The following is a 27,391-nucleotide window of genomic DNA, read 5'->3' on the forward strand; positions in this document are numbered from 1 at the left end:
TATGTTTACAAATGTTAATGTTTACTAATAATTTTTCTTTCTTCATAAAAAATCCATTCCAAAAAGACAGTGTCAACACGCACAAAGACAAGTCAAAAAGCACATGTAAATCAGGTAAAAGTTACATAAATATACAGTATGTATGTAGTAAAGTTCTATACAGACTTTTTAAGACAACCTTGAAAATAAATAAGTGAAAACTACAAACAGTATACAAACCTGAGACTACAATGGGGCTGTGCTGGTATATATTTCTTTACATACAGTACCTCTCATACATGAAAACCTGAAGCAGTCGGTTCAAACTATTTGACAAGTTACAATACTCACTAAATAACACTTTTGCTTCAAAATATTAAGCAAATAACATCAAATCACTGTAGTCCAGGAATGTACAAAAAAATCCCAATGAAGGTTCCCAGGGCACATTTTCACCTCAAGGTCCCAGACATGAGGAAACCTGGAGAAGAAAGAATATAATTATGAATTAATTTAATTCACAAATAATTTGAGTAACTATCAAAAACACTCTTATATGCTGACGTTTAAAAAAAAAAATTGCTCTAATACTGACTTGTAGTTAATTATACAAGAAAAATAAATTATTTACTAAAAATTTGCCAAATGAATGAAACAATTTGTTATGAACAAAAGAAGTACTGAAGCTCTGATGTGCATCTACAAACACAAATGAACATACTGTTAAACAGGAAGTTCACTTCATTTCCCATCTTGTATGTAAAAAGTAAGGCACTGCTCCCTCAGCTGCCATTGGGTGTTCTGCCCTTGTGTTGTCCACCAGACGGCAGTGTAGCACCAGAGGACCGAGATGGGGAGAGACGGCAGTTGGAGTTATTCGATGTGGAGGAGGCGGAGCTGTAATCTGTCCACCCTGATGAGACATGTTCAGAGAGCAGGGCTTCTTCATCATCCTCATCCAGAGGAAACACTCTTGGTTCCCACGGTGTCTGAGGCTGGAGGACAGAAGGGATGTAATGTAATTAAGTCAATCTACACAGGTGACATGTTTTAAAGTTTACTGTTTCACTATGCGTTTCACTAAGTAGAGTGCAGATCTCCACCAGGTCACAGATGGTGAAGCACCTACTGCAAGGCCACCACAAGTTTCCATATCTAGGTCTATGATAAGTTTTTTAAAGTGTTTTTGTACAGTAGTTTTTTTTAAGGTACAATCAGTAGAATTTGTTGGAGTTGTCTGTAAACACACCAGAAAAGTAACTGACTGTTGAGTCTCATTCCCAGCATGTCAAATACAGGCATTTTGGGTTGATAAAGCATCCTGAGCACAGCATAATAAGGAAATGCAGGCAGAGGACCAGTTCTCTGCAGATACAGACACCACCGCACACAGTGGGTTTTAATTAATGACTGAAAGGGATTATGTTCATGTGAGTCCACACTTTTTTTTTTTTTGGGGGGGGGGGGGGTTGCATGTTATGGCTTTAAGATGCGTAGAACAGTAATGGTTCACTGGGTTCACTTAACTATATAATCTTAATAAAGAATCAGTAAACCGGATGACAAATTTCTCAATATTTTTTAGAACATTTTGTTATTTATTTCAAATATTACAAGCAACCAGGAGACTTCACAACAATATCATAGATATAGAAATCTGTATTTTTGGAGAAACACATAAAGGCTGAAATTCTAATTAATTCTACATGTCCCAGTGTAAACTGTGGCAATTCAGAGGGTTAATGTTTTGGTGTAGATCTGTTTACATCACCACTAGTAACTGAACTGAAGTCCCACAAGTAACCACTATCATGCTCAATTTTTCAGGTTCATAACAAACCAAATTTCATTCAACATTGCTTCAGAATTAAGTGAGTTGTGAGTGAGCTTTGTTTTTTTAGCCTAGCAGTTGTTAATGACTTGCAGCCCCTGGCAGGTTAAGAGCAGCGAGGAGTCAGCAGTCAATATACAATAAAGCCGTCAATCAAATAGGTTATTCAAGGTTTTTCAGTGAAACACCGCAACTATGAGAGGTTATTATGAGAGGTGATTATACAGCCATAAATGTGCACAACACGAAGAATCAATTATGTGATTTATGAAACCTCATACATGATGTGCGACAAACATTAAATTGTGACATTATGTCCAAAATCCTGATAAATGTTCTTCTCATGAGCCTCTACGTTAAAATTAGACTTGGTATCATAATGTACTCTGCATTTACATTTATGGCTCTGATGCCTGTTTAAAAAAAGGTTGTGCTTTCATCAGGGTTTGTATGGGTGCTGGAGTGCATGGGGAGTGCAAAGCGGTGAAGTAGGGGATATGTGGTGTGGAGAAGGTTGATTAGGACAGTCTGGTTTAGTAGCAACTCATTCCTTCTCCAATCAAAGCAAAGTGCTACAGAGCAATCATGCAACTGGAGCAGAGTGGAGACAAGTATCTGTGTAGGCTCTCAAGTAGCCATCTAGGCTTTATATCTTACAATATGACCGGGAAAGAGTGTTGATTAGTCTGCAACCCATTTTTGCCACTCCATACTCCTCCTCTCTCCTCTGAAGTACAAATAACACAGCCTTATCTTTGACTGGAATGCTACAGAAAACATCCTTTAACAGTCGAAGTGAAAAATAATCATCTAAAACACACTTTTCATTTTGATGACACAGGAAAAAATGGTTTCTCGGCTCTTTTACCCACTCTGACCATAGACTCATTATTGTTTGATTTTAACACCTTGATTCCACTGGGCATGTTGCGCCTGTGATGCAGTTTTGCGGTCATCGATTTTTATGATCTGGAGTGTGCACAGGGTGTTTATAGTGAAGACTGACTGGATTCTGTATTCTAAAATAGACTTGGCATGTCTTCTCCGCAGAGCAGAGCAGAGCAGAGAGATGCTTCTGGGATGTTCTGTGGTGTAGGTGGAATCACAAGCATTGTGTAATAAAAAGTCCAAAATGTAATAAATCACTGGACACATTACAGCCATATAAAAATACTGTAATTTGTTATTCTGTTTCTCATTGGTTATTACTACATACCTCCTTTCAGTTGTGTGCACACAATTATCATGTGACATGTGGTCATTATGCTGGAGACATAACAGCCAATAGAAAATTTCTGAGTATAACTCAGAGTGAATTCCCTCCTCTGGCACCTGGATCATCACGCTCTGATATTTCGAGTTTGTTTTGGGGGAATTGGGGTTTTCAGCTGTGGTGCTTTTGATCTTACCAGCCACTCCTCTGAGCTTTGCTGTTCATCAGTATCCAGCTGAGCGCAACTCAGCTCCACAGAGCTCTCCTCTCCTGATGTGCACATCCCGCCTCCACTGCCTGACAACCTGCTGCCAGATCTGGAGAGAAAAAACAAACATACGGTACCCCGTGAAACTTCACTGGGAAATTACTCAACACTCCACTTTCACACTGGCTATATTTACACACACAGAGATGAACAAACCAAGACAGCAACAATTGCACTGCACAGTCAGCATAGATGGTGAGTTTAGGATTTAAAACAAATGAATCTCTTTATCATCATTGTCTGATAAAAGTATGAAATATGACACTGTCTGATGTTTAAAAATCTAATCTCACCAACCCACTTGGATTGCATCAACAATTACTTTTTTAAAACTAGCATTAAGAAAGATCAAATTTAAACCTCTCTTTAAATCTAATTTAAGTTTTTACTCTAAACCTAGATTAAATTTTACTTCTGTTGCACCAAAACTTTAACTCAAATCTAAAATGTGATCAAGTTTTTCCCAAAGGAGACGAAATTACAGTTTCTCTGCCAAGACATCTGAGTAGCCTAACTAGGTTCACATTAACTAACTTTTTAGCCGGCTAGCAAACAATGAAGCCTTTTACACTTTTTAGGTCTTGACAGAAATCACATTTATTTTGTATTTATGTATTTTAGCAGCATCTCCATGTTGTTAAACTCTATTTAACTAAACTATTTAATTTCAGTTCACATCAATAAACTTGAATTTACCAAACTAAGATTAGTTTTTAACTGTACAAGAGAGCTCAGCTTAATTTTAAATCTGGATTTACTCATTTTAAACCTAGTTTTAGTTTCATCTCTGATGAGAACCAATTTTAGGTTAAATTAATCTTTGTCTTGTAGTTCACTTTGCATTTTGATGTTGCCTGATGTAACAGTATTCAAGTAAAACAGTGGCATTTGTGAACCTGCGTATATTGTTTTGTGTGTGTGTGTGTGTGTGTGTGTGTGTATATGTGTGTGTGTGTGTGTTTCCACCTTTTAGGATGCCTGCAGCATTTCCTCTTTCCCCAGGATCCCCAGCGTAATCTCTCTTTCTGTTCTAAGGCCAAGTGTCTCTGGGCAAAGACTTCATTGCTGAGCTCCTCAACCTGAAACATACACACACACAACGACACACACGGATAAACGTCACACCTTGTTCACATATCACAATGAAGAGCTCATGTCCAAAGCGATGGGACACTACCTGCTCCTCGTCATTGTCCTCCACCTTCTCTGCATCCCGGTTCATCCAATCTGAGATGTCAACCACCCGCCAACTACGAAGACAGACACTTTTTGAGGTGGCAGACAATAATGGTGGACAGTGTGCACAGTTTCTTTTTGTTTAATTTTTGATTTTTTTTCCCCAAAAAGGTACATGTTTAATCACAGCTGTATTATAATGTATCAGATGTATAATGTATAATATGAATGTATAAGCAAACCGGGGGTTTTGTTCTATACCTGGGTGTCAGGATGTCTTTGTACTGCAGCTTTTCCACTTTAGCCACTGACATGGGGATGACAATGTTGTTGATGTTGTACACGCTCTCTCCCTGGCGTTTGCGAACAAAACCCTAAAAGGAAAACAAGTTGAACTTAGAGCGACAGCTCACACCAATGATTCAGATGTGTTCACACATTCAAAGTCAACAAGGTTTTCTGTAGACTGAGAGTGTGTTTAATTGGATCTGTCATTTAACTAATTTCACTGCAATCCATTATCAAACCCGGTAAAACACAATCTGCACAGTTCTACAGCCTTGATGATAAAATGAGATCTAGGCCTGCACTTCTTTGGACCATTTCTGTCATCACCTCACCAAATGACAGAAGGTATTTTAGCCACTTACAAAAGGTCTACCTAAAAAAAAAATCAATATCAGTTTAAGTGTATGCTGCAGTTAGAACGTTTTAACTGCTTTACCTTGCCATCAGACAGCCTTTTTCTGATGGGAAACTGTATTATATATGTCAAATATTGCTCTCTCCAAACTAACCAGACTCCACTGGTATTAACAGTAATTTTACCTGGTAGAACACAGGAGTTGTTGGTCTACCACTAACCTCAACCTTTTAGCTTGTTTGGTGTATTGTGTAATTTCTGTGACAACAAACTAAACAGACTGAAGCAGAGGCAAAACAACCAGCCATGTTCAGTTAGCTAAAATTACTGATTTTGCCCATCAAGTCTGATTGGTTTGGAGAGAACTCTGACTTATATAACAGAGGTTTCCCATTGGAAAAGGTTGTCTAGCAGCAAAGTAGAGAAAATATTCTAAATATAGAGTACACTTAAATGGATAGTGATTTTTTTTTTTTTTTTTTTTTAGATGGGCCCTTTTTAAGTGGCTAAAATAAGATTCGCTACTGACCCTGTAGCGTCTGTGTTGGTGGTCCTCTCTGCTTCCCAAAACTTGGGCGTGCCAACAAAACATTAAATAATCCAAAGTATCCCTTTAAGACCCGGCTTGAGGTTAGGGTTTTGGCATTACTGTACACCAGTGAAGGTTCTTCCAGGTTTACTGCACAAGTTCAAAACTGTGTGTGTGTTACCTGTGAGGTCTGCTTGCGTGTAACCTGTGCGTAGCTCTCCAGCACTTCATCTGAACTGTCCTCTGTGTTACACAGCTGGTACAGAGCATCTTCCTCATCTGGATACAACACACATGCACACATTCCCATATGTTTCATCTGTGAATTACCCAATCAGTGTTTCTGTTTTTGATAAATGTAATTTTAAGATGGCTGTTTTTACAAATCCTGTCCCTCAGTATCAAGAGCGAGATTTACAGTAAACCTGGAACACAGGGTGAACACACACACCTTCTATCAGCCTGTGGATGTGTCTTCTCTTCCTCTTCCTCTGATTGGCTCTCCTGTCTTGACTCTGAGCAGAGCCTGATATCCCGATCGGTGACAGACCCATAACTATGCTTTTATGATGCTTTGGATGCTGCTTGTATTTGTGACCTATAATGACACACACACATAAGTGCACACACACAAGTGCACACACACACACACACACACCCACACCAAGTTAATACACAACAGGAATTTCCTTTCATTCCAGTCTACCCTTCAGTTCCTCAGGGATTTTAGGCTTTGGTTTAAGTACACAAAAGCTAATCTTTAACCATTAGTGCTATTATTTTGGCAGGCGACTTCCTGTCAGCTTTCTGCTCGTTGCTCAGCACATACCAGCAGCTTAATTTAAAGTCATCATAGTGCAGATAACTCACCAGCCAAATGTAAATGTTGGAATTCACTTTTTAAATCCATAATACAGTGCATAATTTGTGTTGTAATGCCTGTGCTCTTTATTCATATGCTGTACAAACAACGACCATAGTTAAGTATTATTAAAGTCACGCCATTAGTCATTATTCTCCACGTCATTTGTTCATACTCTCAATCTCCTGCTTGCTTTCTATTTTAGTTACTAGCACCTATGATAAGCAGCTTGTTTCCATGTGCCAGGCTATTATTGCAGGTGACGTTTACTTGACAGACTGTCTTCTTCTGCTGCTATTGACAAAAGGAGAATAAGATCATTCAAGCTGACAGGAAATCGACAGAGTGGAGAGTGAGTGATGTCTTCATCAATTTCCAATCTGCCTCCTTTGTTTCTCCTCCTGTGCTCTCTCCCTGCCTCCGCTGCATCACCGCTTGTCTCTTTTGTCACCTCAATTTTGTATTTAACATAGTTTTTAGACCAACTTCCCTGGATAAACAGGGAAAATTCAACATCAACCAATCACTGATTGTTTTGGATGATCAATCTACATTGTGGACCATCATGTGAACAGGGACCACTGAAAGCCCTCAAACCAGAGCTGACAGACATTCATTAACTCCAGACTAATATACTAAGACACATATTGGCATTAGTGAAATGCCTGATGGTTTCATCTCCATCTACTGCTCAGCTGGAGGCCTCATACAGACCCAGTGGGATATCTGACATGCTAGGAACCACTTATGATGGCACACAGGAAGATAACAAGCAGACACTTGAAGCAGCCATTTTATTCACAATGGAATTATTTCCTTTCACCGAAAGTCACCAAATAGGAGAATTGTCTGAACATGCTGAACTGTCAGTGATTTATAATTATTCATAAATTGTTATCAAGAAACAAAGTAAACTAAACTGTTATTTGAATCTATTAAAGTTTAAATATTTTGTTGAAGGGATAGTTCAGATTATTTCAAATGGGGCTGCATGAGGCAGTCATCGACACTCAGTGTATTACCTACAGCAGCCAGCAGTCGGCACACCCCCAGTTTGGAGAAGCAGCAAGACTAATAGTGTAGGAGGCTAAGCAATGTACTGCTGTACGCAGGGTCAGCAACAGAAGGTATTTAAAGCACTTAAAAAAAAGTCCATCGTGAAAAAAATCAATATCAATTTAAGTGTAAGCTATATTTAGAATATTTTCATCACTTTGTTATCAGACAGCCTTTTGTGACAGGAAACCAGTGTTCTGTAAGCCAAATATCGCTCTTTACAAGTTAACCAGACTCCATTGGCAAAATCAGTTATTTTACGTTGCAGAACTTGGGAGTTGCTGGTCTACTGCTGCCTCGATTAATTGGTCTGTTTGTGTTATTGTGTGACTTTGGTGTTGTAAAGGTTAAATTCAGATTCACACAAGTCACACAATGACACGAACAAACTACAGATCGAGGCAGCAGTAGACCAGAAACTCCCGTGTTCTGCTAGATAAAATTACCGATTTTGTCATTGGAGTCTGGTTCAGTGAAAAGGCTATCTGACAGCAAGGTGAAGCAGTGAAAATATTCTTAATATAGCGTTCACTTACACTGATATTGATTTATGTGTGTGTGTTTTTTTAAGCGACTAAAATACCTGCTGCTCCTGACTCTTTCCACAGCAGTACACTGCTTAGCTTCAGTGCTGTACTGTAGATAATACACTGACTGTAGATAAGTACCTCAAACAAACCCCACCTCAAATAAAATGGATTATCCCTTTAATACAACTAATATTTTATATATATATATATATATATATATATATATATATATATATATATATGTATATATGTATATATGTATATGTGTGTGTGTGTGTGTGTGTGTGTGTGTGTGTGTGTGTGTGTGCGTATACATATTACGAATTGAAAGCACCAATCTGTGAATTAAGTGCAAATGATTCATATTATTTCTTCATGTAGCAACAGTAACTGTAATAAAAACCATTGCAATGTTTCTACTGTGAAGCTGCAGCAAGTAACACTGACTTTGCATTAACATTAAATTAGCATTGACTTCAAAAACAGACTTCAGTGAAACCCGTCACAGCAAAGAGAAATGGATCAAAAGCCAGCGAGGCTCCTGTCTTCTTGGATGAATAACAACAGCAACAATGCAGATGCAGTCTTTAAAACAGCACCTCTGTCTTCCTGCCGTCCTACTCATCAGTTGATTATGACATGAACACAGCAGGTTACAGTTTCTGCTCACAAGCAGCACCTGAACATTTTAGCTCATTACGGTGCCGCATGGCAGAGCAAATGTGCTATACTGTGGCAATGTGAAGTTCATGCAGAGCGATAGAAAAGGGATTAAGCAGAATGTAACAGAGTGAACAGAACAGGTGATCAATACTGGTAAAGGGCAGGAACTTACTGTTGTGCAGTGGTGTGGAGCTGCGTCTGTTGTAGTGTGCTGGACTGGATGGTTGGACATTGACAACCAAAGGCCTTTGGGACCATTCTTCTCTGGCCATGGCTCTTGTGAAGTGGTGGGACAAAGAATTATCTGGAAGGAGGTGACACAATTTTAAGCTTGTGGTCACAAACTTAGATTAGCAAACCCTGTACCTTCTTTTAAATCACCCTTCAAAACATACTTTTATAACAAGGTTTTTTTTTTTATCAAAATCTTTTATCACTTGTAAATTGCTGTTTTTAGTACATTCTGTTTTATTGGGTCCTATATTTTATAATGTTTCATTTTATATTGTTACATTTTTATTGTTTTACCTGGTCTGTGTGTATCATGTTACCTTGCCCTGTAAAGCACTTATTATATTATTAAAAATAATACAAATATTTCAGCAATCTACAATTTTTGTGGTCACCACATCTTGCAATGCAAGCATATAATCAAATGCAACACACACAAATCACCCACATCTGTTGTTTTCTATGCAAGTCCTCTTCTTCTTCTTGCATCATGAAGCATAACAACACATCAGGCCACGCACACAACTGTTCTATTTCCCAGTTGCCAGTTTCAAACAGAGCTCCAACAGGTTTCATTGGGAGGAAAGAAGAACAGAGGCAGAGGTAATTAAGGACTCATTTAAGTTGCAGTGCTTGTGCTCTCTATTCACACACTGCACAAACAGCGACCATAGTTAAATATTAATTAAGTTGTGTAACTTGTGTCCTTAGTCATTATTCTCCTCATTTGCCTATATTCTCCATCTCCTGCTTAAAGTAACTGTTTATATTCTATTTTAGCTACTAGCAGCTATGATAAGAGGTTTGTTTCCATGTGCCAGGCTATTATTGTAGGTGATGTTTACTTGACAGACTGTCTTCTTCTACTGCTATTGACAAAAGGAGAATAAGATCATTCAAGCTGGCAGGAAATCGACAGTGGTGGGTGAGTTGACGTCTTCATAAATTTCCAATCTGCCTCCTTTGTGTCTCCTCCTTTACTCTGCTGCATCATATCTTGTCTCTTTTTTCACCGACTTTTGTATTTAACAGAACAGACCCACTGGGCTGTCTGACACGCTTGAAATCATCAACACATCAGAACGAGTTGCTGTTCTTTTTTCCCTAACTGTCGTTATGCGTCATGTGGCTTTTCTATCACATCTGCTCCCCAGAACGGCACATTCCAGCTACCACTACTTCAGTGTGTCATGTCCGGTGTGTTACTGGCAAATGACCTAAAAAGGTTGGTGTGTGATGCACCTCAGAGCAGCTATTTCTTTATCTAGGAGATGAGCTATTCAGTCAGCTAGCCATTTATTTTGAAAGCAGTGCAATTGAAATTCCAAGTAGTTTTAAGTACTTTATCCAAATCCAAGCACTCTTCAAACCTTGAAAAAAACCTTTAAAATTCAAGTACCTTTCAAGGATTTCCAGCACCCACACCAACCCTGAAATTTACTGTTTTAGATTGTCTGTAGCCTTTTCACACCAGCCATGTTATGTATATGTAAATGTTTCCCCTACCAAATGAAAGAGTCGACACAGCGTGAGGTGTGGAGCCGTGGGTCCTGGAGGACGGGGCCCTGCTGGAGCTGCAGTCAGGATCAGAGCACAGGACTACAGGATCACATGATGAACAAGATGAACAAGAGGACGATAAGAGAGGAGAGGAGAGGGTAGACGTGGAGTCCTGAAGTACACGAGAGAGACAACGAGAAAGAAGGTTATTTTTCACATGATGCTAAATGGTCAATAGTTCAGTATTAGCTGGGATTTCTCTTTGTGTTTTCAGTATGAGGTTTAAAAGAGCTGCTCTCTGCTTAAGCACACTGATTAAAGTCATTAAGCTGTTAAAGGGCTTTGTCATCTGGCAATATCACAATGGTGGTGGCTTAGTGCTACTTCTTATTATAATAGCTACAATAACTTTGGGCTCTATGCTAGAATAGCAGCGTTTAGCAAAATGTTGAAGCTCTATAAATATTAGGACATCAAATGGTATTAGGTATGCACCATGTGCAGTTTCTTCAGCCAATACCAATAACCAATAATTACCTGCTTCTAAAGGTCAATACTGATAAGGTAACTTTTTAGAGATTATTTTACATTTTTGTATTTTATGAATAAGTTCATGTAACCTGTCATTCATGTACCTGAGGGTAGGAAAGGCTCAGATGTAGTGAGAAAAGATGGATGATTTAATATTTCACAGCTCTGAACAAACCAAATCTAACTGACATCACTGGTACCACAAAAACAAATAGCAGTTGTGAGCCTTCAAATATTAATTTTTTTTTTTCTAAAAAAAAGCCCATCAGAAAAAAAAAATACTTTGGCTAATATAAAACATTTTGCCAAATAATTAAAATTAAATGCTTTGACTATTAACCTGTCAAATCAGAAATAATTAGATGATATTGATCGGCTATAATTTAATTATTGGAATAATAAACAGTAAGATAAATTTCCCATTATCTGTATACACATACAACACATACATATACTGATATTTATCGTGCATCCCTAAATGGTGTGTCGACATTTCAAAATGTTCGGTTTGTACTTGTGAAGTTAAACAAGCTGTAAAAACACAGCACTATTCAATGTCCACTGGCTAAATAAAGGCTAGAGCTTTAAAATAATCACATGCACTTGTTTATTTGAAGCAAATCCAAGAGATACTATTGTTTAATTAAAAGCAGGTGTCCAGCTTTGAACATTAATTCCTCTTTAATTTGAGGAACTATTTTAGTGATGGCATTCCACCAATGACGCCCAACTAAAAGCACCTGCTTTGATGCTGCATTTGACGTGAATAATTTTAATTAAAGGCACACTATGCAGCATTTTCCTACACAAACAAAGGACAGACTTATATAAACATAATCCCCCAAAATTATCACTTATGACCCACTAGGAGTGTCTGCAGCCCCCAGCCTATACAGCACACAGGTTGTGAGGTCAGGACTCATTGTTTATTTTGGTTACGTCACTGTCCTGCAGTCCCGCACTGGGTTGGGTTGGGTATGTATACCCAACAGGTGACCCACAAAAATGCTGTGTAACAGGTAAAAAATACATTACTGTGGGCACAGGTACAATTTTAATGACTGTGGGTGGGCACAGGCGTGAACCATAATATCGGACATGCAATACAATAACGTGTTTTATCCCTGGCGAAATCAAAAATGAAAATGACTGCACAGTATTTTTAACATTTACATTGGCTAATACAGTAATATCAAGCTATATCATCTGACGGCTGTATTGTGAAAGGCTGTGGCACAACCTTTGACCCCACATCCTGCCAAACAATGGGACATCACTGTTTGATTTGACAGTGCTAAACGCTAGCTGCTGGCTAAAGCTGCTGACATATAGGCAAAACTAGCCAGTGGAGGATGCCAAATACATCTTCAAAGGTCAAATTGTACATTTGGGAAGATTATGATTCCCTCAAAGACTGTAAGAATAACGTCAGTGGCTTTGCTGCTTGTAAAGAGTTTATTTTCTTTTAATAGCTGCAAGTGAGGCTTGTAGTCACTTTGGAAACACACTGACAGCTGCAGGGGCACAGGCGCTGCACTAGTTGAGAACACAACAAGTGAGAGACAAGTGAGTGACTGTGTGTGTTAAATAATGGGTACAGGTTGGGCCACGGAGCTTAAATTCATTGTTCCGCACGGGTGCAAATTTGACTTGTGAGTAATAGGTCGGTTCTGGATCTCAGTTTTGCAAAGCTGGACCCGTGCAGGACTCTGCATCACTGTCTCTGTGTCTCTGTCTATGAGAGCCACAGAGAGAGATACACACACAAACACACACGCAGACAGAGCAGACTGAGGATCATTTTGGCTGCATTATTCACACAAAATCCAACATTGTGCAAATGTGTGGATGTGTACATTTGTGCTTTAGAACACAATCTCTGTGAAACAGTGAAAAAATATTTTTTTCTCTACTTCTCTATTTCTTCACTACTTTTTTCAAGTTAACACAGCTCTTAATTCACTCTCTACAGTTCCCTCCCTTTCACTTCACTGAGCCTGGGAGGAATAGCGTGTTTACAAACACAGCTGCATATTCTCCCTTTAAATGAATAAATGAATATATTTTACAACTGCTACACATTGACACACTTTTGCAAGCTTGTCAAAATTTATTATAAAACCCCAAATGGGTCTACAATTGGGATTTCTAAGTGGTGCACTGCAATGAAGTAAATTTGGACAGCGAAACAGTAATTAGTCATAGTGCATTACTGCCTTTACTGTCCCATCCTCAGAATAGAAAAATGCAAATATGACTGCTGTATTTCAGATTCCATCCATTATCTACACCCACTTACACTGCACATGGACATGGACGGCACTAATGGATGGACACTAATGTATTCCAATGGAGAAACTGAATTGTTTTAGAAGAACAGAGCTGGATTATGATAAAACTGAGGCATAAATAAGCAGTAATAGAAACTAGACTCATTGCAAATGAAACAGCAAATAATCCCAAAAATAAACATAGCATCTTCAGGGAAGGGGACAAAAAAATATTTCCCTGCTTTGATATTGATATTAGTCTCAAAAATCCCATATCAGTCTGGTTATTACCAACTCATATTATCACATTTACAGGTGACTGTCACACAGAATGTGCATGTGTGCTTTGACAGGCCCACCTGTGGACTGCTGAAAGTGAACAGTTTGGGCTTGTGGTAGGTGACCAGGGGTCGGGTCCGGGCACACACACATGATACATCAGCTTTGAAGAGCCTCCTGGTCCCCGGCCTCCTCCTCTTAGAGCTGCCAGGCACAAACACATCGTCTCCTCTCTGACCACTGCGGGGACGAGATCAGAAGAGGTCACGGAAAATGTCAGGGATATGATTCATGTCTGGATCACAAGTACTAAAAAAAAGCAAGTTTTTCAATGTGTTGCTGGTCTTATCTACTTATAATCCTCTTGTTACATGCATAAACAAGCAGAATGTCTTTTATTTTTTATCACGTGGCTTTTATCTTCACAGCCAGACGGAGGGAGTTAAAAAGGCAGCAGGAAGGAAAGACATGAAGGGATGATTCAAGTCAGGCCAGATGGTGGGGGCTGACTGGGCTGTTTCATTGGGTTACATTACAAACAGGCAGAATGCTTTCAACCTGATACCTTAGCCTTTAGCCTCATCCTCAAAGGGACAATGGATAAACCTTTATCTGTACAAGTTTCTCTAACATAAACACAGCTAAAGCATTTGTGCATTCTGTCATCTATTACATCTACCTTTAATTATACCATTTTACCATTTTGCATCACATGCAAGCTGCAGAATATCTTCTTGTAAGTGGGACTTGCAGTGTCATGCTCAGATTAGATTTGTGTGTGTGTGTGTGTGTGTGTGTGTGTGTGTGTGTGTGTGTGCGTGCTCTCTACCTTGTGAAAGCTCTCTTGCCTTTCCAGGTGTGCGGTTGTTTTGATAGCGGTGAAAAGCCGAGTGGAGGCATCAGACTGTTGACAATCTGGCTGAGCTGAGCACTCTACAATGAAGACATCATCCATGTAATACATTTCAACAAGCGACAAATTAAACTTCAGTGTGAAATACAATCCATCTTTTTGTTAACAGCCGGTGAGCAAGCATGAGTAATAAAATTAGATAATTTTATTCATACCTCTCCACTATTCATGCTGTCATTTGCCTGGTGCAGCAGTGAGGGATTATTATGGTTATTTTTAACCTAAGCCTTATTTTTCTACTTTTGTTCTCATGTTGAGTGACTATTAATGATTACTGATGATTTAACATTCATTCAGTTGCTTCACTGCGCAGAGCTTGATGTGGCTTAAATGTGCCTACTGCTGCTGAATGCACACACACTGTTGACTTTAAACAGCACATATCTATATCAAATGTTCAGCTACATACCCACAGAGTGGAAAGTTAAATATATTCAGTCAAATATGCACACTTCAGCTTCAGTTTGTAGTTTGTACACATTTTGACATATTATTGTATGCGACAATCTAGCAATCAAGGTTTCTGTACAAATGTTACAGAACAAATATGCCAATACCGATATAGACTGATATAGCAGTGACAGGTCAAATATCAGCCGATAATATCGGGGCTGTATTTTTTCCTAAAAAAAAAAAAAAAAAAAAGATTCAAAACAATTAAGCAATTATCACCATAGTTTATTCAAAGGGTGACCATGTTCATTTTGGGGTTTCTGAGGTCTTCTGTTCTGTAGCTTCCCAGTAGTGTTTCTGATCCTGACAAATCTGAACAGTCAAATTTTGGATGAAATTCGTAGGTTTTTGGGTCAAATTGCTACTTTTCCAAGCCATTCTAAAAATTGTGACGTTGCTAATTATAAGCCCTCAAGTTTAATGTGGCCACTGGTCAAAGTTAACTCAAAACAAACAGGTGTAACTGCTAAATGCTGCTCACTAAACTCTCTGTTGTAGCTCCCCCTGGCTGTAGCTAGCCTCTTAGTTGCCATTAGTTCAGTTAGCTATGTAGCTACAGGCCCTAACATGACTTGAGTCTAGCCAGACCTGCAGCTCGGACCACCAGAGGAATGGTTATGTTTACACCACAGGCAACTCAACCGTGCTCAGCAGCCTCTGAGTGAACACAGTTGAACTAGGACAAATACCGGCTCTGAGACTGAGAGGAACCAGCTTGACAACAGGGAATACTGCACTGAGCTGATTTACAACAGTTCCAATCAGGACTCTGACTCCAGGAACGATGAACATGGCAGGCGGGGACAGAAGAGGTGTGAAGCGGAGGAGAGCGAAGGGAGGTCGGCATTAAAAGGCAGCAAAGAGCCACAGCATTCTCACACCTAACACGGTGGATTCTAGATTTCAATCAAGTCAGAGCTGGTGATTACTGAACAGCATAGAGTCTAACAAAGACTTGTGGTGAGTTTTGACAAGCTCGTCTGGGTGCGATCAAAGAGAGAAACTTGAATTCAGAAGGTGCACAATTTATTACAGACAACAGCGCAATAAAATTTCTCTCTTGACATTTTTGTGAGTTTGTTTTTAGACTATTAAAGCTAAGAGCTTGTGAAAGTTTCAATGTCGCCACTCGTATACATCTCCCAGTTGAGACTATGAGAGAATCAGACTCCTTTTGTGTGTGAGGAGAGGGGAAGGGAGAACGTCAGCGCTGTAACCTACATCACTGATTTTTGTAACGCCTGTGTGGGCGTTTCCCTTTGAAAAACCCAGAAAAGAACAGCAATGGAGTCAGCCTTTAATAGTCAACAACTGAATTAATCAATTAATTGTTGCAGCCCTAGTAATTTTTGCATTTCATTTTCACTCAAACTAAATCTAAAAAGAATGATGATGATGTTGGTTTTGCTGGGATCTGTACCAAACATTCCTGAGAAAATGATTTGTAGGCTGTGGCATACCTGTAGTACCACAATGCTTTTTATCTTTATCAAAAAAAAATAATCCAGCTCCTGAGATTTGAATACTGTAGTAGGCCACAATGCAATTCCGATAATATTTTGATTAATTGTTCAGCTACAATATCTGACGTTAAACATAAATTAGCCTTAAGACCGTCTGTACTGTGTTAGATTAACAGACGAAACTCAGCATCATCTCACCCTCTACAGCTGGAAGGATGAACAAGGTCTTTCCCTTTGAGTTGATTAAATACCCGCAGGCTTCACAAAGCAGCAGGAATTTAGCATAATAACACACAGGAACAGCATGCATACCATAATTAATTAGTTTAATCCTCTCAACCTGGCACTGGGATATAACATTACAGATATGCAGCCTCCTGTGTTTCTCTATACACCAGAATGATAAGCTAACAGATTTAAAAGGTTATTCTCCTGACAACGTGTATTGAGTTGTAGATTAATATTCTCCTTGATTCCAGACTCTGCACACACACAGTATTATAGGTGTGTGTGTGTGCGTGTGTGCCAGCTCCTCCCTCCTACCTGTCTCTCTATGTTGTGCAGGAGGCGTGTGGGGCTGCAGGGTTCAGTGTCAGCATCCGAAGCTGTGCAGGATAAACCTGCCATCTCTCTCAGCAGGGTCTGCTGAATCTGTCTGTCTGTCAGCGGCTGGGACTCTGCAAGCATCACACCACCCTTACACACACACATAAACACACACACACACAGACAACATGAGTTAACCTTTCAACTCAGAGCCTCTTTTTGGAGGACTGTCTGTCTACATTAAAATATACAGACTTTTTTTTCCATCTTGGCATTGAATTTAGATGTCTCAAGGATTTATAATTTACAAGGAATATTATTTTAAGGTAGAGAGACAACATATTTTATGTTTTCAATTGAATTCACTGCCATGGATTGTACAGTATTTTGCCAGGCATTGGACCATAATAACCAAAAGGCAACTCTAATCTATTGATACAAACAGTATATTAGCCTACATGTTCATATTCATGTGACTCTTTCATACTACTAGCAATGCAATTCAGTTGGTTGAATTTCTTAATCTTTAAAATGTGACTTCTGCAGGAGCTATACAATAATTAAGTGATATGTACTATGCTAAAGTCCTACTCATTTGTCACAGAAAGACACTAAATGTTCTCCACATAAAACTGATTTGTATCAAGCTGTGACACACCATGAGAACCAATGTATTGGTACCAAGTCAATGCCTGAATTCCAAAAATGTGATGGTTTTCTAGTCTGCTATCAGATGCCAAACGAAGCAGAAGAACTGGTGTTGCTGTTAAAAACATGTTGTAGATGGCGACAAGCACAGCTGCAGCAATAGCTCTGCCTCGACTCGTCAAAAAGAAAAACAGTAAGAGTCGTGTACGAGAGGACTTTGTGGTCACGGCAGATCATCAGGATTAATAAGAATTTCCCAAAATCCAGCATGCAAACAGTGCCTTTGAACTTGTCAGACAAAAGGACACACTTGTGATTTAGCAAAGCACCCCAAAGACAGACATCCAGGGGAAGACAAAGTTTAAATTCATGTTAATGTTACATAAACAACGTATCCAAAGTGTTCCTCCTTTTTATCCACATTCTGAAATACACGTTACCATCACTTTTGTTTGAGACAACTGATTGCAACTATGTTTCACAACGTTTGTGATGGCTAGATGCTAAAGCCTACATTCTCTAACTTTGATATGAGTAGAGGTTCACTGAGGTATTTGTGTCAGACTTTTTTCCCAAAGCTCCAGAGTTTGGATTTCAGATGGGAAAGAAAAATAACAATGCCTAAATGTTATTATTTTTATTTTTTACCGTGGTATGAAATTGAGTATTGAGTATATCACTGGTATTGACTACTACATTTCTGGTATTGTGACATCCCTAATAAAGGCCTGACTGAATTCCCTCTATGGCTGCCAGTTGGTGCATTCTGTCAACTGTCCCTTACTAAGGCTGCTAAAGAGGAATTTTGTCATACCTTGGTGGAGCGTATGTGCTTGTGGAGCTCCACCAGTTGTTGTATCCTCCCCTCCAGCTCGGCCAGACGCAGCTGCACCCAGCTCCATCTGCTGCCCAGCTCCGCTCTCTCTTCCAGCCACCGTCTCTCACAGCTGCCGCTGCCGGCAGGAGGGGCAGGGTGATGGATGACAGAGAAGGACAGTTAGACCAATGTACAGTGGTAGTATTATAACATCCAATTCATTTTTGTCAGAGGCTATAAAACCCATTTGCGACTTCACAAGAAGATCATTCTAAATGCTTTAAAATTTGGTCATGGATACAGCAAAATTGCAAGATACCGAACGGAATCATAAAATACAGTGCGACTATTAAAAATTGTCCACTGGAAGTGCACAAAGAGGTCAGCATATGAGATTTATTGGCAGGACAATGTGTGTTACCAGAGGGAAAAGTAACACAAAAAAGAAAAAAAAGGAAGGAGGACTAAAAGAGCCCAAACCATTTGTCGATTCAGACATTTCTACTGCAGCACTGTCTTCATATGACCTATTTTACAAAGCCATGTTGCCATGTGCAAATTGTTTAGCATCCTAACAGCATGGGTGGGGGGCGCACAAAGGCTTATCTAGGCCACCAAATAAAACACTGTTGATTTGTGTGGTGTGTAGCAATAGTATGTTTCCATGGCACTAGCCTGTTCAGTTAGCATTTATCTCCTCTGTGTGTGTGTGTGTGTGTGTGTGTGTGTGTGTGTGTGTGTGTGTGTGTGTGTGTGCGTGTGTGTGTGTTTGTGTGGCTGGCTTCAGCAGGGCAATAGTTGCCATGGCAGTACTCTTGGACCTTGGCTAGGACAGGGGGGGACTCCCCACCTCGCATACTCTGATGCAGGACAGAGAAAGGTTAGGCCAGTCAGCAAGCAGCCACACACTGAGCATTTAACAAAACCCTTTGGTATTATTGGTTGTTCTTTTAATATCAGCCTGTTGCATCAAATACTCAAACTGTTGTGTGCCTGCCTCATTAAAATTACACCAAGTCTGTGGTCGATATGAAGGAGAATAAAAAAAAAAATCAAGGAACCTAAAAAAGAAGAGAGGCTCATTACATCTCTATAAAACACTTCATGCTCTTCTTAGTGCCAGACCTTGGTTCCAATTCTATTAAAGCATATAAAAGATGTGGAGAAGCACACTATCACCCGACATATCTACACCGTGTGACCTTTGATGAGGAAATTCCTCTAAAAATGCTAAAAAAAAAAAGTGTATTGCTTACTAATGGCCGCAAACAAAAAAAAACCTGTGGCGACCCCTCCTTGTCATTCCCCATCCCCATGGGTCTCCAAATACAGGACACAAAGATCCAAAACTTAACAAAAATAGAAATGGTGATTCCAGCAATTCCTTCATTTTATCTGTCATAAATAATAACTGCTACTGAACCAATCAATCAGTCCTGAGCTAATAATCCTGAGTTAATATTTCTTTGTTAAGGAGTCGGCTTTCTCTTTACTCCAGAGACAATGACCAGACCTGGTTGCCCCGCGGCTCTTTCCAACTGCATAATGAGAAAATTCCTGAAATATTTGCCAAGCAGTGGGCGAGTCAGGAGGAGAGGACGGGAGAGGAAAGGTTGCTGTATACCTGTTAGAATGTAAGTTCACAAACCACATATTTACATACACATTTTTCGGGAAGATATTAACATTTCTCAATAAAATGTGGGGTGTATTAGCCTACTGACTATCCTCCACAGTGAGAAAGAAATGAGTTTCCAAAGGCCAAATCCTGGTTGAGTGGAAGGCCAGCTCCAGTGAGTAGTTCTGGGGTTACAAATTCTCGTGCAGAGGCATTAGGGCTTTTGGGTGTGTCCTGCACTGAAAGTTTCCAAGATGTAGCCTTTCAAAAACACTCCCACAGTATATTTAAAATCACATACACACTGAAAATGAGCAACAGCTGGAGGTGCAAAGGACTGCTGCCAGTGCGGAAAACGTGCAATGTGGACACAAGGCTTCAAATTAAATTAACTTGTCACTGCTTTACAAGTTCATACTTAACTTAGAATGTTAAAGGACAACCATTTCCCCATTTTCTAAAGAAAGCAATGACCTGTGTCGTCTCCAGCAAGGAGATATCCTCTTCAAGGAGGAACCTGCCATAAAAACTCTCCAGGGGAGGTTTACTGACGAAGCACAGAGCATTGTTCAACTGACTCATGCAAAAGACAAGCTGACACTTCCAAGATGACTGAAGCTGGCCAAATAAAAGACACACACACACACACACACACACACAATGCACATATAAAAGACCCTTTCTCATTCCTGTTGTCAGTGCTAATAAACACGCCCCAGTTTTATAAATGGCTCCTGTTTACTGCACTAATTCAGGAACCATTGGAAACAAGACCAGGATGTTACCACTCCTGTCCCACCACTTGACGCCACGCTGACGTCACCGCACTGCTCACTAGGGGGTAGCCTGGTAACATGGGGTTGGTACCATGGCACTAAAATGAATTACACTGACCATCCAAACAGCCCCACCTTAAATCAATTTTGAAAGAAGTTCTTCCAGTAGAGATACCAATATCCACTTTTGATAAACTGGACCAATTGTTTGCTAGACTAATTCGGCAAGGAAAACGTCCAAGAATCAGACTGAAAACTTTGCAACACATCAAAACGGCAGGAGGACTAGGACTCCCAAATCTTAGATATTACTTTTGGGCAGCGCAATGAAAACCTCTGACAGTGTGGATTAGAGACCACACAGATACACGGTACATATCATTAAAAAAAAGTCAATGCCGACAACCTCTATCTGAACCACCCTTTCAAGATGGCTTTCTGAAAAAAGATTGAAATGGGAGATTGGACTGTGTTTACCTTAAAAATATGGAGAGAAATCCAACCAACATCTAGGCTACCCAGATCAATTTACTTCTCTGACGAGCATCGGTTCAATAAGAAATTTCACAGCCTCTCATTTAGATACAGCATTCAAAAGATAGTCAGAATATGGACTCAATTATATAGACAAACTGCAAAAAGGGCACTTTTTCAAGCTCCAACAAAACTGTACAAATCCCACAGAAACAGAGAAACACTTCCTCAACGTGCAATTGGGGAAGGATGAAGGAAATGTAATCTCTAGCTTTTAGTGGAAATTTTTACTTATTAACCCAAATAGCTCAGTACATATCAAAGAAATATGGGAGGCTGAAATGCAACAAGAGATATCAAAGGAAGACTGGAAGGAAATATGCTCTGAAGCACACATGGTGACTAGCACTAACATTCGGAGAGGATTCAAATGTAAAGTAATTGCCAGATATCTTTCAAACACCACGGATAACGACAAAGATGGGCCCAACACACACTAACAAATGCTAGAGGAACAGTGAAGCTCATTTAAGTAATCATCTCCAGATATTGTGGTCATGGTCTAAACTAAAACAATTCTGGCAGGAGGTAGATAAAGTGCTTAAAGTGGTGCTTCACATGGACAGCTCTCCAGACCCACGGGTTGCCTTGCTTGGGGTAAAACCTGAAGGCATTTAGGGAGGAGATGCAAATGATTTATTGCAGCTTTCACTAACCGCAGCCTTACAATATATTACAATCAAGTGGTTAATGCCTGACGCACAGACGTATAATTTGTGGACTCAAAGGCTCTGGGATATTTATGTGATGGAGCAGATAGCCTTCTCTCTGAGGTTGCAAAATAACTAATTTGGTAAGAGATGAAGTCCCATGAAGAGTTTATTAATGCAGTGATAGCCACACCTGGGTACAATGATTTCACTGAGAAAATAAAAACAAAAACTTAAAAAAAATTTAAAAAAAAGAAGAAGAAGTTGAAGAAGATGTTGCTCAAAGTGTCGAGCTTAGTTTTGGTTGTATTTTGGGAATGCTTATCAGTTTAATTTTTAAATCAAATGATAAGCATTACATGGGCAGGGGCTTGTCTTGCTGGACCATTTTGCTGTCAAACCAAATACTGTCACTGACATTCTCTGAAATATTTCTGACATTGCGGATGAACACTGAAACTCTTATCCTAAGTGAAATAAATGCTTCTTTCCAGGATGTCCTGGTGGGTGGGCAGTCTAAGACGAATATCAAGGTCTGCAGTTCAAGTCCAGCTCAGACCCTTACTGGATCTCTCTCTCTCTCTCTCTTTTGGTCTCTCTCCCTAATGTTTCCTGGCACTCTCTACTACCAGCCAGGAAAACAATCTAAAAAAAGATTCTTCCTTCTGCAGAAAATATATTTGTTTTTGTTGTTGCTTGTCAGGGGTTTCACATGGCTCAATTTTAGCCCAACTGCTCCACTTCCCTGTATTCCCTGTATGATGCCATCATCCACTGCGATGGCTGACAGTCACTGGCCACTGAGCCCTCTATCATCGCAACATCGAGACTTAAAAGCATTCTGTTTTTGAGATAGCGTGTCCCCTTCGAGCTGCCATAGAGTTGTGGCCAAAGTTCCATTTTTGACACGTGGGAGAGAAAATAAAAAGAAGCTGTTGTCTTCATGTCGTGTTTATTATTTTCTTTTTTTACATATATATTTTTGGGGGGCTTTTTATGCATTTATTTAAACAGGGCAGTTTAAGATATGACAAGAAAGGGGGAGAAAGAGTGGAGGGATGACATTACAGCCTCGGTACAGGGGGCAAACACTACCAACTGAGCTACCAAGCCACCTTATTTTCTTTTTAAACACAACTAATCTTTCATTAACGTTATGTTTAGTCACCTTCATCAACCTCCTTACTAACTCTCTAGAATGTCAGACATATCCATTTTAAAAAAGAAATGTTAAATATAATATCAATATTTCCCATTTGTGGACATCTACCACAATATGAACCAGAAACCAATCCTGGAACGTGACCTCCCACTAGTCTTAAATATAACAGTCTAGATCCGCTTGAGGTTTTTGCCTGTTAAAGGAAATTTTTCCTCACCACTGTCACCTTAGCGTTTCCTCTTAGTGGGAACTTCTGGGTTTCTGTAAAATGTACTATTAAAAGTGCAGTGTAGACCTGCTATTGAAAGTGACCTGACATAACTTTTCGTATGATTTGGTGCGATACAATTAACGTGACATGACTTGCAAAGATATTATCTCAACTGGTTAGAAATTCTTATCATTTTTGTGGGTAATGTGAGCAGTTTTTCTGCAAGTTGACACAGTCTTGTGGCTTGTTAGCACCATAAAAACACTGCTCACTGGTCCCAACACACAAACATACAGTCTACTTTCCTCACCGGGGTCAATAAGATTTCTTTTGAACTTTCAAGATACAAGTGCAGCAGCATCGTCCATCCAAACCGCACACACTGGCACACTCTTCAAAAGTATTTTTTCACTAGTGAGAGGAAGAGCACGATGGCACAGAATGGCTGGCATGTTTGGCTGGCACATCTTGTGTTTATTTCCTAGCCTGTGGGTTAAGAGAGCTGGCTAGTCTGTTGAATGTGTTCTGACTGCAGCATGGAAAGAGAATGAGTGTGTGTGCATGGCTAAAAAATGTCATCACACTCTCCACAGCTGGGAGGACAAAACTTGCACTCATGACAACCACACTGTAAACTTCACTGAGGGCCAAGTAAAATATGCGTCACAGTGGAGCTCATACACCGAGCAAGCTGACTTTTCAGTACATATCCTGAAATAAGTCTTGGATTTCTTGCGTCACCCATGACATTTGCACATGTTTGTGATGATTTAATTCTCCCCTTCTTGTAGTGTCACATAAACTTAAACTCTCCAAATTACACCATATTTGGACATCTTTTAAACTAGTTCCCCCGCTGTTTTTGCAGTGTTTTTATTGTCCTGTACTGAAAGATTGCCGAGAGTGTGAGTCCACCTCTGTGCACTCTCCACTTGTCTGAATTAAAACAAGGCCAGTGGCTCCAGCGTGAACCACAGCTGGCTTCTGGCAACCAAATCCCAGCAAAGCACCACAAATCTTTTGGCAGTGACACAACAGTGAAGCTTGTGAAATGGTTTCCTATTGTTTTCTTCAGCGCTGGCTGGTTTTAACTGTGCGACGCTGTGTGAAGTGATACGATTCACCTCAACTTGATAAGCAAAATACTTGGTTCAGGAGGATTTCTAAAGTCTTTCCTATGTAGCTTGTTTATTTAGCTGTAATAACCAGCTGTGACAGCCACATACACACTGAGGCTCTTAAAAACACACAAAGTTCAAAATAAGAAACAGACCCCACTTTGATGGCAGCCAATAACTCAACACAGAAGGAGACTCATATAATTTGCTTGTAAAAAGAAAGCAACCCTTCCATGTTCAGTGAGGGGAAAGTGTGTTTTTGAACAAGGAACACATCCCACTAAACAAGTTTGTGAAGAAAGACAGAATCTGAAACCAAAAATGTTGATTATAGCCATTAACAAATCAGTTAATGATTTCTCATCCCATTTGAGCTACATAATAAGAATACATAAGAATACATAATCACTGTACGAAATGTATTGACTACCCAACTTGTAACCCTAGCAGCATTAAAATGCACAGCTGTCATACTGTACTGTGAATGAGCGATCCAGCTAACAGCTGATTGTTTTAGTTTTCCTAAATGAAGATGTCCCAACCTGCTCCGTACGTCAGCGAACAAACTGAGCGACATGTCTCTTGCTTGAAAAATTGCTCTCCCTGGCTCTATTTCAGCAAAGCTTCATGCACCTCCAACCTATTTTATCAGGTTAAAATCGATGCGATGTCCTTGACGTTTCTGTTTCCCCTCATCAAAGCAGCCGAAAGGCAGGATGCGAGACTAATTAAGGAAGTTCAGTAAAAGCGGCATCTTTTATATGAGCCATGGCAGCTTTTTTATAGGAATATCCTAGAAAAGGATGGGGTTTGGAAGGAAAAGGGGAACTTGTGAACAAGTAAACTTGTGACATCTAATTTACTCATGTACAGAGGGAGGAATCTCTGCTAACTGTGTGCCACTCTGACATCGCTCGTATATGTGGACCGTTGTTCGCTCGCATCGCTTCTAGTTAGGAAACAGTGTGTCTTTGTCATGACAATGATAAGCTCTTGCTTCAGAGTTTTCGATTTTGCTCCTGCTCAGCCCATGGACTTTACATTGTGGTGACGTTACATATTTTTCATTTGTGTCAGTTGAGGGGTCCTTGACGTGAAAAAGTTAGAGAACCACTGCTCTCGAAGTCTAACTTAGTGCTTTAGAATTATAATCTTATTGATTAGTCTATTTTCACACATCACATATAATCTACGTCCACCTTGCTGGATACTTACACAGCTGAAGCCTTGGTTTTGTTGTGTCTCTTATCCTCCTCCAGCTCCTCGTCTGAGCTGCTGCTGGCCGTGGCCTCCGAGTCCAAAGCCTCCTGCAGGCCTCTCAGCACCGCCTGGCTGGAGTGGCTGAACTCTCTGAGCTCTGAGATGGAAGACGAGGCTGTGGATGAGTCCAGCCAAGATAAATGGGATTTACAGCCCACTTGTGGAGGTAGTATATCAGGATGTATGGAGTCCTGGCTGTCAAAAGACACACTGTCGAGTTGACAGTGCCTTTTCAGCCCCTCCAGCTGTTGGCCGCAGTGCAGCAAAGCGTGCTCTCCTAGCAGGGCTTGCAATCTCTTCTGCAGTCTTTGAGCTCGGCTGTGCAGCCCTGCCTGCCTTGAGAGCTGCCCCTTCACAGCCTCCTCCAGCACAACTCTGGATGCCAGCTGATCAGAGTTCACCCTGCCACTGCAAGGCTGCACTGAAGCTGGAGGAGGACAGCCCATTCCAGCCACTTTCTCCTCTGTAAATGCAGGAGGGGGCGCAAAGACTGGAGTGTGGCCCTGATACTTTATTTCCCCATGGGAAAATGAAGGAGGAACAATGGTAAGGGTAAGAGGGGAGTGATGCACATCACCACCATCTGGCCCACATTCAGGAGCTGCACTGCTTCCAGAGAGCAGACAAGCCTCTTGGCTATTGTGCTCAGGGACAGGGACTAAAAACATGTCTGGTACACCTGGGAAGACAGAGGCCACCTGATGAGAATCTCTCAGGCCTTCACTGAAGGAGAGGAGGCTTAGGAGGGAAGGAGGACTGCGGAGGAGCACCGTCTCACACTGGCTGGCAGACGCCTGCAGACGTCGGGGAGGCACAGCGTTGGCAGGGACGTCCAGGGTGCTCAAGGGGAGACAGGAGTCCAGAGAGGGAAAGAGGGAAAGGTTCAGCCACATCTTTTGGAGGTCAGCATCATCCATCGATCTCATCTGAGACTCCAGCTCATTGCTGCACACAGAGTCCATTCTGACAGAGGCAGGAGGGGACGACAGGTGGATCCCATGGCCATCTTTCAGGACTTTGGTCAGGGCTGGGGCCATACTAGTTTTGAACCACTGATGCACTAGGTAGCCAAGGCAAAATCACCTGACAGAAAAAAAACATTTTGGTTGGTTGGTTGAAATTTACAGTATTAATAAATAAATGCAGTATTGATGCCAGTGTACACCAGTATATTGCACTCCCAGTATTACTGCATAGAATTGAATTATTGCACAAAATGTTAGAGCGATATTGCACAGTTGAAGATGTAAATGATGAATGAATAATAATTAGCTTCTGACAGGGGTGAAATAAGTCCAGAGTCCATCTATTTAATGAGTGTCTGACACTGAGGGAGGAGTTGAACAGTTTGATGGCCACAGGCAGGAATGGCTTCCCACAGCTCTTTGTGGTGCATCTCAGTGGAATCAGTTCATAATTCCCCATTGCTGAATACTAATTTTTGCCGCCTAAACTAAATTAAATTTTGTTCTATGCAGTATATTCAGAAAACTAAGGTCTGAGTGTACATAAAAGAGCCAGTCTGGTCTGGAAAATCTGTATTTTATTCCTCCTTGAAGCTACATATCCTGTTACGTCAAGGGTTCCCCTAGGGCAGATCATAACATGGTTGAATACTGAGACTAAACTAAAATCTAAAATGTGCTGGAATAAGGTGGATA

The 27,391-nt window shown here is 40.3% G+C and overlaps 1 protein-coding gene across 1 annotated transcript; it reads right to left on the reverse strand.

Moving 5' to 3' along the window:
• Positions 1 to 26,812, reverse strand: kansl1l (KAT8 regulatory NSL complex subunit 1-like). Its single transcript, XM_084725349.1, has 15 exons — positions 25,686 to 26,812; positions 18,399 to 18,537; positions 16,934 to 17,086; positions 14,391 to 14,494; positions 13,642 to 13,801; positions 10,488 to 10,653; positions 8,923 to 9,054; positions 6,091 to 6,237; positions 5,821 to 5,918; positions 4,729 to 4,841; positions 4,469 to 4,541; positions 4,258 to 4,370; positions 3,220 to 3,340; positions 701 to 974; positions 1 to 460 (listed from the first exon to the last, which is right to left on the reverse strand). Exons 1-14 carry the CDS (start codon positions 26,765 to 26,767, stop codon positions 762 to 764), a joined length of 2,814 nt encoding a protein of 937 aa, XP_084581475.1. The 5' UTR covers positions 26,768 to 26,812; the 3' UTR covers positions 1 to 460; positions 701 to 761.
• Between the last annotated feature and the right edge of the window lie 579 nt (positions 26,813 to 27,391).

This window comes from Lutjanus erythropterus, chromosome 8, assembly GCF_056507025.1.
Source record: "Lutjanus erythropterus isolate fLutEry1 chromosome 8, fLutEry1.hap2, whole genome shotgun sequence".
Lineage (NCBI taxonomy): Eukaryota > Metazoa > Chordata > Actinopteri > Lutjaniformes > Lutjanidae > Lutjanus > Lutjanus erythropterus.

Excerpts from the sequence above, each read along its gene's own strand:
- kansl1l (XM_084725349.1), bottom strand. The coding sequence starts at position 26,767 with ATGGCCCCAGCCCTGACCAAAGTCCTGAAAGATGGCCATGGGATCCAC. Across the intron at positions 3,341-4,257 it reads TGCTGCAGGCATCCTAAAAG|ATCTGGCAGCAGGTTGTCAG; the intron begins GTGGAAACACAC and ends TTTTCTCTCCAG. Across the intron at positions 975-3,219 it reads AAAGCTCAGAGGAGTGGCTG|CCTCAGACACCGTGGGAACC; the intron begins GTAAGATCAAAA and ends TCTGTCCTCCAG.